This window comes from Pholis gunnellus, assembly GCF_910591455.1.
Source record: "Pholis gunnellus genome assembly, chromosome: 5".
Classification (NCBI taxonomy): Eukaryota; Metazoa; Chordata; class Actinopteri; order Perciformes; family Pholidae; genus Pholis; species Pholis gunnellus.
The window spans coordinates 10,272,689-10,288,548 of record NC_136531.1 but is presented as its reverse complement, the minus strand read 5'-3'; the positions used below and the strand labels follow the sequence as shown (position 1 = coordinate 10,288,548).

Genomic DNA, 15,860 nt, shown 5'->3' with positions numbered 1-15,860 from the left:
CAGACATGGCATTTTGTCCACCATATGATGGCCGGTCATTATGTGGATTGAGAGCCATGAGCAAATTACTCGTGGTTACTACTGACCACAAAGGTGAAGGTTCAATCAGTTTGGAGGCGATGAACTAATGAGTCCATCAGGGAAGGGTTTGGTTTGGGTCAAAACTCAAGTCATCAATCAGACTGATGAGGAATGATGCATGCACAGAGGCGCTATGCCAATGAACACAAGCCAGTATGCTTTTCAATTAAAATGAATGGTTCACAGAAACACTTAATTTAGATACACAATCACAAACATACAGGAAGTTGTACATATTTATCAGTGAAATATTTAGTGATACAAAAAACACTTTAACTAACTAAAACTGAGAAGTGAAATCTCTGAGTTGGACTTGTTTGAATTGGTGAAACATTACCACACCAATGCAGACTCCCATGACATCGATAACCGTGTTGCAGTGGTCTCTGAAAGCCGCAGACAACATCAGACTATGACAGCGGAGGATATATGCTGCTTTACACAGATTTAGTTTCTTTATTTTAACTCTTTGCACTTCTAACATTTTAAGTAGCTGTTGTGTAGCTGACTGAACAAACAGACAAAACCTATGTTAGCGTGCTAATATATATATATATATATATATATATATATATATATATATATACATATATTCATTTAGTATGAATACATAATAAATTAATTAAAAAAGAAGTAATACTTATCTGACGTGATCATTGAAATCCTGTTAATGATTTTAACTGTTTAAATTATTTTGAAAAACAATTACACAATATACCTCAAATTACAAAACGTTATGTTACACTTTGTGATGCTACACTGACTTCAAGTTTACACTTCTGAATAATCTTTATTGGATGGGGCTCCACGTGTTTCCTTGCAACCTTAACCTACTAGCTCAAATGTCTCTTAGGTTTAAAAGGAGTAACCCAATTTGGTAAATCACTAGTTTGAAACTTGATAATAGAGGTTAGGAAGAAGTTTACACTCAAACTTAAGAACAAATGTGTGAATAGCTAACCCAAACCAGTCAGAAAAGGCAGCTGTAGAAAGCCATTCATCATCTGAACTACAGATTCAACTTACAGGAGCCACTCTATAGAATGGAGGCTTCCTTTGCAGGTAAACCAGCCGCTGTCAAAACAAAAGAAGTGGTCATGACTCCTGTAGCTGGGATCCCTGCTGCTCCTATGCTGGACACTGCTGATGTCACACTGCAGATCAAACACACATACTGTACTGTACACAAACTGTACCATGCATTTTTTAAGTCTCCTCTTAAAAACCTCAAATTAAATACTTTACAACAATATCAGCTCTGTCTATGATGATGATGCTAAGAATACTTAAAGAACAGGAAGAGCAGTTTACGCAACTATTTTTGTATGTGGTCTTTTATACCAGGTGTTTTGAAGAGGCTGACTCCGCTCTCATCCAGCCCAGCGGGACCTTTCAGCTCCACAATGGTCAGGTGGATGAGCCGAAATGTCTGCTGAGCCCCAAGTGTGACCCTCCTCACGTGGTGTTTGAGCTGCTCCCTGGATATGTAGCAGCGGGTCCTTGGCACTGACGGCTTTGATGAGCAGCTCCGGGTCTGAGCGGTTGTAGGCCAGCAGTGCACCAGCTAGAGCATGGTGTATGTATGGGTTCAAATCTAGTCAGGCAGACTTTTTTGTAGAGCACATTGAGCTGAACATGTCTGTAACATTTCAAATCAATACATTTCTCCATATAAACCTCATGATATTTCTGTGTGTTCACAGGTGAAGAATCATGGACGATGACATCCGCTCACTGGTGTTGGATGTGGGGGGGATAAACGTCAGGTGAGTTTATGTTTAACTGATTCTTCAGCTGAGGTCAACCTCTTTACTCTTTACTCTTCACCCTCCTTCATCTCCCTTGTCTTTCTATTTCATCTACTCCCTGCAGTACCAACTACATAACGTGTCCCGCAGACCCCAAGAAGACATCAGGCTTCCTTTTCTCGTTAAGACCATCACAAATCTCAAGGAGGAATTCAGCTTTGAAGTTGAGGTAGGGTAGGCAGATACAGATACAGACGGCTTCCATGTCTTGGTGTCAGAATAAACAAATGTGTGACGCATATGTAGGGTTTCTTCCTTGCAGTCACCAGATTCATGCTTTCTTCCAATCTTTGAAAAAACGTTTAGGTGTTAGATGATACAAATGATCGGTGGCGTTTCAGGATGAGCAATTATCAAAGCAGGACACGAGTGTACCCGTCCATCTGCTTTATGCCTATGAGCCTGGATGATGGCAGGAACCCGATACAGCTCAATCTGTGAGACCTCACCAGGGGGACCTATGGAACGCATTACGTCATGACGCTGCATGTAGAGGTCAGAGACGGAACCAGCTGTCTCCAGATGCACTCATGTGACTGTGGAGCCTCATTTCTGTTGCTAATTTCTGAATTGTTTTCCTCTCACATCCACGCTAACTGTCGAATAAGGAGAGTTTACTTCTCAGACAAATATCAGATGAAATAAACAGCATAAAAAAATACATCTGTATCAATAACCTAGACAATTAACAAAAACACAGGTAAATATCACTAAATCTATGGTTAAATGATATTATACTGCTATCTCCTGGTAGAAATGGTAAACACTCTGCGTCTCCTTTTACAGGCTGTGCTCTGCCTTCACTCAAGGAACAGAATAAGGTGGAAAAATAAATATCAGTGCCAACAGCAGCAACTCTGTGAACACAAACATGACTTTGATTAAACTATATTACGAACTGTATTGCATTAAACAATGCACTGATTAATCGAAAAGTGTATTCTTGCTGTATACATGGATATGAGTATTACATCACCTGTAGTCCACTACTGTTGCTAACATACCCCCATCGGCCCAGATGTATTTATTTATATTCATTCATTTATTTTGCTTCTAATGTTACCCTGGTGTGTGTTTGCATCATGAACTGTAAATAAGAATTGTTCGCATACGGTCATTCTATTGCATTGACTTTTATTTTGAAATATTCGTACTTCCGGGTCACCTGTCTTGCTTTGCGTCTCTCTTCAAAAGAAAAAACAAAAGAGAAATTTACTAAAAAATCAAAATCCGCTCGTTGTTTGACTTTGGTTCCCTCGTATTTTGTGTTTTGGATACAGACGTGAGAACAGCTGTGCTTTTCCGTTCTCCAGTTTCTAGTTTAAAACGTGGTATTTATGCGTGTATGCTGCAAGGAGGAAATAGTATGCAGCTCAGGCGGGGCTGTTCCTCCCTCTGTCCCGTAGCGGTCGTCTCAGCTCATCTGTGTACGTTTACAGCGACAACAACCCGTTTTCCAGCCGGGACACCGGGACTAGCGAGGCTCACGTTGAGGGAGTATCTCTGACCGGAATGCCCCAACAGCACCGCTAACACGTTTTCACGGCTGACGATGGCTTCGGTGCGGATGGTCGGCAAAGTTACGTCGAGACTTTTGGGAAGTATTCAGCCTCTTCGCTGCGGTCTCAAAACTACCCGCCCGCTTCCATTTCTTCACCAGGTAAAGCAACCCTTACACCGACGTTGAGTACTTACACCACCGCGCACACACGCGCGCACACACGCACACGTTTGATGTACTGGTTTCCTGCTTTCCGAACACAACGCGGTGTACTTTGCTACAATGTGTCGATGTGAATAGCTAACGTCAGTCATTTGAGGGCATTGGTCAAAGACGGATTTCTTTTTTTTTTTCTTCTGTTACAACCTCTCCACCTGTCTAAAATCTGATGTAAACCTATAACTAAAATAAAAGATGTTGGTTGCTATTGTGTTTGAATGTGATCCATTTTCACACAGCGCTAATGGAGGTATTTCAACTGTGGAGACAGGCAACTCTCTCACTATCTGCCCCCTGTCTGTCAGTCATGATCTGTTTTCTATTTTAAATAACAAATCAATTATTCATGAGCATTATCTTCCTCTACAGGGGTTTAGGAACCTGACCGCCTGACCAATCACAGTACCCCCTCACTAAAGCAGTGCTCATTCAATTACCCCTCTAAGGAAGCTGATAACGGAGAAAGAGACCATGATTAGGCTGTTATTTATACACTTCTAAACTTTAAGTAGAGACTTGCTTTGCCCTTCACTATCCCAAGAGACACCATTAACACTGCTGTACTCTGCAGCTGACAGTATGCTCAGCATAGAGATCAATATCGTCTTAGCATAATGCTAGAGTTGTGCATTAGGCTTGTCTGCATTTATTTTTCAACACTGGACATCATGTCCAAGCAATTGTCAAAGATGGAGCATAAATGTCTTCCTGTATGAATCATTTGAATGCACAGTTAGAGAGAAAGAGAGAGAGTAGTGGTGCTGCAGAAAATGAAACCCCACATTGCACCAGGAGCATAACCAAGAGGTCTCTGTGGTTCTACTTACTCCTGTTATTAATGACCTGTTACATTGGCCAGTTAAATCTTAAATGTATGACCCATTTTTGTCATCCATTGCAAAAAAAATGTGCAGAGGTCAGCTAAGTCGTGCGCTCCTGAGCGGACGCCCCGTATCTGTGCAGGACGAGCGGGGCACGCCGTGTTGCTAAATGCCAAGATAGTCTCCACGCTGAGTGAATATTAGCTTACAGTTTGAGAGATTGAAGAGAATTACATTATTCCTGTTGGATGCGCAAGCTGCCATGAGTCACTCCTCAATGCAAGGGTGACCAAGATGCTTTCTATTTTTAGACTGCATCATATATATAATGGCAGCAGCAGTTTTCCCATTTCCCCTTTTTTTCAAACAGCAGACTGTCTTGCTCCGGCCACCCATGGACCAGCAAACCCAATTTAGACCTCTAAGGGCAAAGACGCACAGAGCGTAGACATTTAAACAAAAACAGAACTCCTCCAACTCAACGGTGTGTGCTCAGCGTGTTCCAAACAAGTGTTTGAAAGAAATATGTTTTAAAGTCACTACTTTTATGTTGAAGGGATCAGTGTCGCCAGACGTGTTGGATAAGCAACTTAAAATGGATCTCCTTTAGTCGTGAATAAACAGGTGTTTGCTAAATCTGTTGAGTATGTGCTTTCGGCTGCTCTTGTGATACCGCAGTCGGGGAAAGTGTCCTTTTACGTCTGATTTTATTTAAAGGATTGTAAAATGAGACATCATCCACTAGTATGCAGGAGATAAAGCCTCAAACAACACCTGCTTTTGTTTTTCTAGTGCACTCAGCAACGGATTACCACTTTGGAAATGTCATCAAGGCAGACAGTCACATGTGATGCTAACATTCCTGTTTTCACAGTGGGCTGCCATGTTTGTGCCTCCTGGATGTGTAGGTGACTAGCAGTAGCAGGTGTGATTGCAAACCAACATATTTCCCGAACTACAACTCCTTTTAAGCATGAAGTGCTAACACTGCAGCATTGTGTTATGGTCATTCCTTCACATATACATTTAAATCTGAAATAATAAGTGCATGTATGCCGGATAGAGAGACAAATATCTATACCACAGAAACCTTTGTCGCTGCCATTTTTTGGTCTGACATCTGGCTCCATCTGCTGTCTTGCACATTTCATCGTCTAGATGGGATTATAATGGAAGATGGAGGTTTCATTTCAGCAAGCCTGACTGCCTGCTTCTCAGTGTAATGCCAGGCCGGCATAGAGGCTGTTCCTTACGAGGGCAGCATCCACAGAAGTGTCTCTTTCAGACTTGTGTTTCACTCTGTAAATCAACGTCTTCATGATCTTGGGACCAATGTTGCTCAGTATGGAAAATTCCTTCAACAGAGCTGTAATGAGAGAATTAGTGTTAAAGTTGAGCATACCCTATATTCCATCCGGGGACTTTTGTTGCATGTCATACCGCTTTCTCCCCCCATGTTTCCCGTCTGCTTCTCTTCTATCTGCTGTCCAGTAAAAACATGATTAAAAAGATGTATGAGGGAAAATGCATGTTAATGTAAAGTGTAGGCCTGTTGCATGCAGAACCAGTTGGAATGCTTTCGGATATAACACACCTGGAGGTGGTCTGGCTCACAGTGTAATCGGATCAACACATTTGGAATCGGACATTTTTAAGGCCAGTTTCACATTCCCAGCATGAGTTGAATAAATACAATCTGGCATTTGATTTGGAGTTTTACCGTGTATTCATGTTTTCTGTGTTTTTGTCTTTGTTTTTTTTATCCCTCAATTAATATATATTTTTTTATTTTGACACTTGGCTCTCAGTGTAATCAGATATGCCCAACAAGGTAAAAGGTCACCTAAAGCCTTATACTTTTCGCAAACGGTCTCGAAGCTCGTCAAGTTTCTCCCTTTTCTTTGCCCGTCTGCGTCCGTGTGGTTAGAAATTGTTGGATGTGCACAGAGAGGCCAACTCATGCCGAACAAAAAAAAACCCACGGGGCCGTGCCTGATGGCGGGACGTCACTCATGCGGATGCGGAAAGCATAAATCAAGCGTCCTCTGTCTCAAGCAGGACTGGCAAAAAGCTATGGATAAGCCCCTCTCCTCTGCAAATGAAAAATAAGTAGGGTGAATGCAGCATTGCTTCCCTTGACCTGGCACTCTTGAGAGAACATGAACACTTATTTAGAACAGATGTAAATGCAGTATGTCCTCTTTCGGAGTAACTCAGCCATCTAGATACAGATCTCAAGGTAACACCAGGTGTGAATGGGGTTGGAGTTTTCAGTCTTTTTCAAAACTCCAAATGACACTAAGAAACTGTAATAATATATATATATATATATATATATATATATATATATATATATATATATATATATATATATATATATATATATATATATATATATATATTAGTATATTATAAAGGCTGAAAGTGTTTCCTGTGCATTTTGTTTGGCACAGGCTTTAAAGCTGAAACTTGCAATCTGCTGGAGCCAAGTCATTAATTATTCCTTGTAGGAATGCGCATCGACAATAAAAATCTGTGTATCATCTTGGTGGTTAAAATAAAACATAAATATGTCACTTAATGTTTTGGTCGGTCTTGGTAACGGTCCATGGTAGACGTATGTGAGAATCTTATCGGTGAAACAACACAAGTGAAACTAGTAATGAACGGAGTTCACTTCTTGTCCCTGCGTGACCCTGTGATGATGCATTACTCAGCCACGTGAGACCAAAGGGGAAATGTGATTCAACTCATTTTTGTGGCAGCTTTGAATTTTAATTCACGACAGGAGGTCGTTGTTGTTTTAAATTGTTATTTTAGCATCCTTTTTAAATCTTAGCATCTACCACACGGAGTCTAAGTCAGTGTCCCCGTATTTGTCCCCCTTCTTGTCTGCGTTCAGCTCCTTCTTTGTGTTAAGCTCGGCTGTGCTTGAGTGTTTGGGGCTGAGTAGCGATTGGCTGTAAGAGTAGTCAACGCGTAGACAGACCAGATCTCCCCAGAACCAGAGAAAGGTCTGGCTCCACACATTATCGTTCTGGCATGGGGCCTGTTTGTACGTCTTTAAACCAAGCCCATGTCTTGGGCCGGCGGGACGCACAGGATGCAGTGACAGCACTCTTACTAATTAGAGAAGAGAGTGCTGCAGCGGCTGATACCCACCGTCTACATGCAGTGAGCCAGACCACCGTAACAGCAAAAGTCCTACTCGTAAAAATAATGATCTAGATCAATGAAAGTCCGAACTCCTTCTAGTTTCAGTGACGACGCATGACAAGATCTCACAGACAATTAACCTCTTGTCATGTTAGAATAGCTATTTGGAAAGCTGTAAGGAACTTGCTTGACTAAAGGCCATCTTCACAATCCCAGCACGAGTTGAATAAATGAAATTTGTCAATTGGAGTACCTATTTTTAGAGTATGTTTAATCGTTTGAGTTCACCCAACATTGTATTTGTCATATTGGCATGAAACTCTCTCTCCTCTTCCTGCCCTCTGTACCGCTGTTATCTTCATCCCGCTGCATTTCCTCCCCCCGTAACTCACTGCATCACTGGAGAGCAGAAGACAAATGCTTCAATGCAAATCATTGTCACGGTACAGTGCTGCTGTTCTTCTGGCATCAGGGAGTAATTCACTTTCTCTACTCGCTAGCCTTCCATTTATCACCCTCACACATTTTCCTTTCCACCTGCTTCAAGCCATGCCCGCCAAATATAATCACATGTGTGTGTGTGTGTGTGGAAAAGTGGCGTTCCTTTCCCTTAATGAGAGTGGGAGGAGATGTATTTGATGCATCAGGCCATTTGTGACAGGGTTCAGAATGGAGTGACCTGCTGGGGGACTGCAGGGGAAATGAGGGCTGCTTGTCACCATGATAACCCTGATCGTTGCTCGAGCAGAAGCCCCCGGCCCGCTTCACTGCAGAGGAGGGAGATGACGGTTTGTCTCCTCTCGTCGCTGCCCCTCTCTCCCTTTTGGTGTGGCACACATAACAAACGCACAGCTCAAGGGGTAAATATACCTTCGAGCTGATTGTTTTCAGAAAGAATCGTCGGAGGAAATTGTTTTCAGATGAGGAGCAGGTGTGCGGGATTGTTCCCCCGCAGCAGCAAATTGACTCCCGAACTGCGTGAAAGGACAATGGATAAACAGCGACTGCCCTGCATTCTGAATATTGATTAGCTGTGTAAATGGGAAGGCTGTTTTTGTTTTGACAAGCGTCCAAGTGTTAAATTGAGGAGACGGTGGTGACGTGTGGCGTCTCCCATTCCTTTCTGCAGGCTGTGTCTTGTGACATGACATGGGTGTGATCGCCTTTTCCTCGTGTTTGTACAGGCTTGTTCAGGCAGTACAGTCTTCAACCCTTTGTCATGTGTTTAGTTAACCTATGGGTGTGTCTGCCTCTTTGCATGGCTGTAACCAAATTTACAACTTTAACCTATTTACCCCTCCCACACACTAGCTGACACTTCTTGCATTCTAGTGCTTATAATCGCCGTCTTCCACACATTCTACATGTCGAAACAAGTAGAAATTATAAACTAATCCGCATACAAAAAGAAAGAATCACAGCAAAATGTGTATGACCTCAATGTAGCTTAAATTCACAGAAATGTAAGTTGTGTAATAGTGTCAATATCACTGTCACTTCATAAGTGTGTGTGTGTGTGTGTGTGTGTGTGTGTGTGTGTGTGTGTGTGCTTCTCTGTGCAACGTCAGGAGAAGCAGAGATTTGAATTTGTCTAGTACTTTGGTTCATGACCAAATACCTGCAAAATGAATGATATTCAGCTGTGCTATATGTTGTGTTTAATGCTAATTAGCATTAGTGTTATTAGTGTCTACTAAACATCAATATGTTAACCAATTGTTAACATGCTAGCGTGCTAATGTTAGCGTTTCGCTCAAAGCACTGCTGTGCTGTCTTGAATAATAAAAAAAAGACTCTATATTGTCTGCCTGTGAGTTCTCGGCATTTAGCAGTCAAATTGTCCCCACGAGGAACATAAAAAACCTTATTGCACTTGCTCCTTGTGTCTCTGTCATTAGCTGTAATGAGGCCAGGGGGGGGCACGTCCACTAATAGTCTGATACAGAAAAACCCTAACTCTCGGGGTCATCTGTGCTATAAATACACATTCCAAATTGTTGTTGTAATGTCGTTGTAGCGCTATGTGCTGCAGAAAGTAATAACACCGGGCCAGCGGCATGGCTGTAGAAAGGGACTGCTATTCATCACATGGCTCTCAAGCTGCATTATCTGCCACCGTGCCCACGTTCTGTTGATTTAGAATGGGATTGGTCCGTGTGCACATAGCATACAAACTTCCTGGACTCAGTCAGCCATTGAATTGACTCCATATGATCTCACACACACACACACACCTACACACACACACACACACACACACACATGCAGTAAAGAGATAAACAGTCCAGCCTTGCCCTTTAGGCATATAGCTCCAGCTCCACTGTTTACAGATCAGCAATGTGAGCACAGTTGTTGCTCAAAATAAACTACTTTTGACGTGAAGTGTTTGCTAACCAGAGTGACGAGGAATATGCATTTTATTCTGGTGCACCCACTGTATGTGTTGGCAGTCAGCGCCTGCACCACTCAGGTTAATGAGGCGCTATGGCTGCAGAAGGTAGTCGGGGAGGCTTATAAGACGCGGTTCCAGGCTGTTTAACATACTGGCAATGTGCGTTGCTGTCTGAGGTTAACTGTGAGGAGTCGCAGAATAACTTAGACTCTTAGATTCATCTATACCATTTATTCTGTGGTAGCTATCCCTTTTAATTTCTCTGGTTAGGTTCGGGCCATTGATTTTAAATTCTTTTGGCTCGTGCCGCCCTAAAACAAAACCGTGTCTACTTGCAAACCCACATTACACGTAATGGCCTCCATGTGGAGGTGAGCAGTTTGACCTAAGAGCAATATTTCTTCCTCAGATTGTTGTATTAGAAAGATTTTATAGGATTTAAGTGTACTAAGGCAGTGGCCGTTCGACCGATTGCTAGATAGTAATTGATAAGAAAAAGCTAGAATTTGTGTAAAGTCAGAAAAAAACGACCCCAGGTCGGGCAACCACAAGAGGCCAATGTTGCAAATCCATAAGTGGGACTGCTTAATGGACAGTATGGATTTGTGTTTCTCGTGATTTATGCATCAGCGCGATGAAGCACCTGGCCTTTCAGATATTTAATTAGCAAATTAGCTTATGGGAAGCCAGAAACTTCCCATGAATTATTTCTGATTTTCCAGAAAATTACCGTTGTCAAAATATAAAACTACACATAGATAGATTTAATGCATCTGTCCTGCGCTGAATGTATCACCACTTAAAACAGTATTTCAACTATGAGAAAAGCTATTAACACTTGTTTAACCTTGTGCTTCTTTCAAGTCAACTGTTACGATTTTTGATGCCAGCAGGCTTATTTCACTGGTACGTAAGAATTAATATGTATATATCCCCTAAAAATAAGTTTTCCCATGGTCCATCGGGAGCTGGTGTGCAGATGCGTAGGTGGTGAAGCTTTGTGACAGCTTTCAACTGTACAATAACATCTGGAGATCTCACACAAGCTGAACGGCTTGAATTGTGTCCCATTGGGATCACTTGGTTTAGCTCTTTTTGGGACAGAGTATTTATAAAAGCATGTTGTCCTTCACAGTGTGGTGCACAGCGTCAGTACCAAGCTAACGAACGCTGGAAATGAGTTCGTAATCTCCAGATAACAAGAACCGTTTCAAGCGTGCCTACATTTCTCTCTGTTTCGCCTCCTGGCTTTCTGCCACTATAGCCCCGAATGGGTTGTTGTCTTTGTGGTTCATGTTCGCACGCACACAAGCCTCTGGTCATGAACACAATTACTCATTTCTGTCTGTGAATGTTGTTTTCCTGTTAAAGTCCCGTTTCCTAACCAGTGGAGTGTGAGGCACTTCTGCACATCTGTCCTCCACTCAATCACTGTGCCTCAAGGCCTGGCTGCTGTGTCAGTCCATGAAAATGGGCCGCTCCTCTTTAATGGGATATTGATCGAACAAATTCCCAGCTGAAGGACAAAAGGGGATGGGAGAGAGTGGCTGCCACATCGCTAGATGTCAGCTGGACCCGTCTGACTCTCGGCTGAATAGGAAACGCTGCAGAGGAATCTTTCTATTAGATATTCAGCTGATTGTCTACTGTGAAGTTCTTTGTGACTGCTTTGTAGCACGTCCCAGAGACGTTAAACATTAAAAGAAATACATGTTTACATGTAAACTTAAAGACTACACCCCAGTAATGTCAAGTACAGAGTGGTAGAGTGGTGGTGGAGAATAATGAGCAGTACCCTATGGAGGCCCTCTCTAGTATCTGGAGCAGTTCCACAATACAGTTGTACTTTGTTATTGAGAAACAGACCGGCATTTCATTAAACATTAAGGGCTGCAGCCTTTAATGAAGAGCTGCTTTAATCAGTAGAATCTGTACTCTGGGCTCGTCGGATAGATTACACACCGTCTAGAAAGGGAGTGTCGAAGAGGTTCAAAGACGCCTAGTTATTGAAGAAATTCGTACCTTTTGGAGTGGATCTTTGTTCAGATCCTTCATGTCACGCCGCTCTGGATCCGTTTCACTCTTTGATTTGAGTTTACCGGGGCAGCTTGTTCCGATTGTTGTCTGTGCTCAAACGTTTAAAGACGGAGAACAATCTGAACAAGCTTCTAATGCTCTTTGTGTTCTTTCTGTCACTGTTGTGTTTTGTCTTTATTTATTTATTTCCTTCTTTTCTTTTTCAGGTTCAAAAAAGGCCGTCTGTACTTGGAGACTGCCACGCTCTTTTCTACAGTACCCTCGCACCCTCCAGTGGTAATACACAGTTACTACATCCTTTCCTGCTGGGGGGGGGGGGGGGGCGCTTGACTTGATGATCTGTGCACAAGACATATGGTATAAAGATGATTTCCTCCTCGTTGTGTTGCAGACGTGTCTTTGAGGTACAAATATGGCCGTTTGGTTCTGGAGGTCCCCTTGCCCTCCAGGCAAGAGAAGTGTCTGTTCTTCCTCCGGCCCATGCTCATGAGCGTAGGAGACCTGGTGGCAGATCTGCATCGAGAAGACCCCGGAGCCACAACTTCAGTTTTCTCCAAGGGTAGGCCTCCGCACGTGTTAGCTTAGCTTAGCTATGCACCCGCCCGGTCACATTCTTACGGCTTTAGTCAGTCAGGTGGTTTGGCAGGTTCTGTGTTGAGAATGAAAGTGGTTTGACACAATGTTTGCAGTTTGCACAAACCATTCACTAATGTTCTCCACCGACAAAATGTTCATGTTAGTGTCACTCATGAGCAGCTCAACCAGCGAGGGATTTTTCATCTGAGGTGGTTTCATTGAAAGGATTTTTAGAGACATAAAGAGGTAAAAGTAGCCAGTATTTCACCCAAAAAAAAATAAGAGTTATCTTCAACAGAAACATTTGTTTTATGACTCTTCCCTTTATCCACTGCAATAGGTGATATACAGCCAACTGTAAATGGCAGTTACAAGGAAGCCCTGTATTTGAACTGTCCCTGTTGGTCCATAATGCAACGCCCCTGCAGTGCATTTTAAGTAAGGGGTGTGACTCACATTCTCCAGAAGCTGCTGAAAGGTGTCCTGCAATCACTACCTGAGGCAGGGTGACGTGTAGAGATTATGTATCATTTCAGGAAATAGGGCATGTTGGAACTAAGGTGCACAGATATTACATTATGCAACATTGGCCGTCCTCCTTATTTTTCCCATATATGTCATTCCTTTGAGAGGACCTTTGGTTCAGCCGTGACGAGTAACTTTGTGTGGGCTGTAAATGATTGACTGCCTCCTTTTTATGAGCTTTATGTAGTGCAGTGGTTCCCAGCCTATTCCCTCCAAGCCTACTAAAACTATTTATGTGAGGAAAAAATTGAATTGACTTTTGAATAAATGATCGAGTAAGGGGGTTATTATAGTTTGAGTACGACGTGTGAAAATGTAATTTTGACAACCTCGGAGCAGATGAACCCTGGCACACCCTCTGGGATCTTCAGACCTCTGATGTCGTGTATGCAGGGTGATCTGTTTAGCATTTCATTGTTGTTTTTTTACATTTTTTATCTCTTTTTCCTGTTTTTATTGAGCTTAAATGGGCAGCCTGTTGGAAAACATTTCTTTACTGAGCCATGTGAATATAAAGTTATAAGATGGCAATAAAAGTACTAAACGATTGCCCTCCTCTGACAGATGGAGAGCCGATATCAAACACCACGCTGATAGACGCCCTGTTGGACAAGGACTTCCAGCTCGTCATCAATGATGCCGTTCATAATGTCTGCGCTCCGGAAAAGGGTACAACACATTTCTGTCCGGTCATAAATGGTCCTCATGTTGTCTTCTCTGCAATTAACACTGAGGCCTGCTGATAAATAGCAGCGCTTATGTCTCCAGGCATGACTCATTTTCTCCTTATCGTGCCTTCTTCTGCAGTGAGTGCCAATGAGCATGCCTTGGAGCTGAAGGACATGAAGCATGTCGTGCATCTGCTGCACACGGCGCTCCACCTGCCTGAACACCACCTGCTGAAGGAGAGGCAGCTGCTGGAGAGACTGGACAACCTCAAACAGGAGCTGTCCCCTCTGGAGCAGGTTAGTAGATGTGTCTCAACATCTGTATGCCACCGAACCGCTCGTTCTCCCTCATTACATCCCCTTCACGACTCTTTTTCTTGCCGTTTTGAAAGGAACAGATGACTGTCCTATTGGGTTTTGTTGGCTGGTAACCCATCCCTTTCTTGTATTATTGCCTGACCATGACAGATGAAGGCACATCTGTCCCAGACAGCAGATTTCCGGAGCTCCAGGGTCATCTGGATCGGCATGGCCTTGTTATCTGTGCAGGGTGGCGCTCTGACCTGGCTCACATGGTGGGTCTATTCATGGGACGTCATGGAGCCGGTCACTTACTTCATCACCTACGCCACCAGCATCGGAGTATTCACCTATTACGTCCTTACCAAACAGGCAAGTCTCAATAAGACTCTTATGTCCATCCATTAAATAGGAAACCAGCAGTTAGCTTAGCATAGAGACTGAAAACCACTAGCCTGGTTCTGTCTGAAGGTGTGGAGATCCGCAGACCAGCACCAGACAATGTAGGAAAGGAAACACCATTGCACTGTTGCTCTATGGGCCCATGGATCTGGAAGTGCAACATTTTTGTCTTCATGTGCTACTGAGCAACTGCCATAGGTATGAACAGGGCCCCGCCCCCAACGCGGTATCCAGTTCTCTTTTATACATCCGTGTTTCAGCACCTAACAGCAAACCCTAACACCACACATTGTTGATATCTACAGACAGAACCAGGCTAACTATTTCCCCGCTTCCAGTCTTTATGCCGAGCTAAATGCCTAATTGTTATATATTCATATTTAACACAGTTAAAATATTGACATCACTGCCATATCTAACTCTAATCCTTTTAACATAGTTATTCAGACATGAAGCTCTTTTATACAAAATCATGCTTATGTGTGCAGATATGTTTTTCCTCGTCACATTAATAACATATTTGTCCCCTTCAGGATTACTTATACCCAGACGCTAAAGACCGACAGTTCCTGCGCTACTTTTATAAGGCGGCCAGCCGGAACAACTTCAACGTCGAAAAATACAATGAACTGAAGGATGAGATGGCTGAGGTTGGTCGATTGGTTCACTCTTTGCAATCCTGCAGACGCAGACACTTTAGAGTCACCTCCCTCACCAGCACATTTTGGACACATACAAATGTAGGAAGAACATGTGCACATATGCTAGCAGCTCCTTGAGGCTAGTGCTTTGAGCTAAATGACAATACTAACGTGCTGATGTTAGTCGCCATAGTTTAGCATCTTAGCATGGCAACATTTGCGAGTTAGCACTAAACACAAAGTACAGCTGAGATTGATGGGGAAACATCAGGATGTTCTAATGAAATGAAAATTGTACTCTTAAGCATTCATTGTTTCCAGAAACTATAAAAAGGATAATCCACTGCCTTGTGGGAATCCCGCTGACTCAGCCATTAGTGACGAGTGGTCTGTGTGTCTGTGTTTTCTGTGCGTCAGGTGGAGGAGGACCTGAGACGTCTGAGATATCCGACTGAATTTCAGCTTCCACTTGAACAGCTCCAGCCTAAGCCGTGAACAAAGCCATGATGAATAACGGTCACTTAGACCGTAACACTCCAGAGTACAAAATAATTTTCTGCTTTGTTTTGATAATGGTGCCTTTCTACTGGAAATCCATGTCATTCTGTGTTTTGTTTAGTCTAGATAATGATGCCAATTATGTCTTTGAGAAAATTACAAACACTTCAGACGAATGAAATATAAAGTATTCCCAAACATTGTGAGCATGTCCTGTCTGATCTGTGTTGTTGTG

General features: G+C 42.8%; 1 protein-coding gene across 1 annotated transcript; it reads left to right on the top strand.

The window, feature by feature from the left end:
* Nucleotides 1-3,059: 3,059 nt before the first annotated feature.
* On the top strand, nucleotides 3,060-15,828 carry LOC306696735 (calcium uniporter regulatory subunit MCUb, mitochondrial-like). Its single transcript, XM_079160418.1, has 8 exons — nucleotides 3,060-3,549; nucleotides 12,222-12,291; nucleotides 12,407-12,574; nucleotides 13,681-13,785; nucleotides 13,924-14,081; nucleotides 14,253-14,456; nucleotides 15,020-15,136; nucleotides 15,545-15,828. Exons 1-8 carry the CDS (start codon nucleotides 3,442-3,444, stop codon nucleotides 15,620-15,622), a joined length of 1,008 nt encoding a protein of 335 aa, XP_079016544.1. The 5' UTR covers nucleotides 3,060-3,441; the 3' UTR covers nucleotides 15,623-15,828.
* The last annotated feature ends 32 nt before the right edge of the window (nucleotides 15,829-15,860 follow it).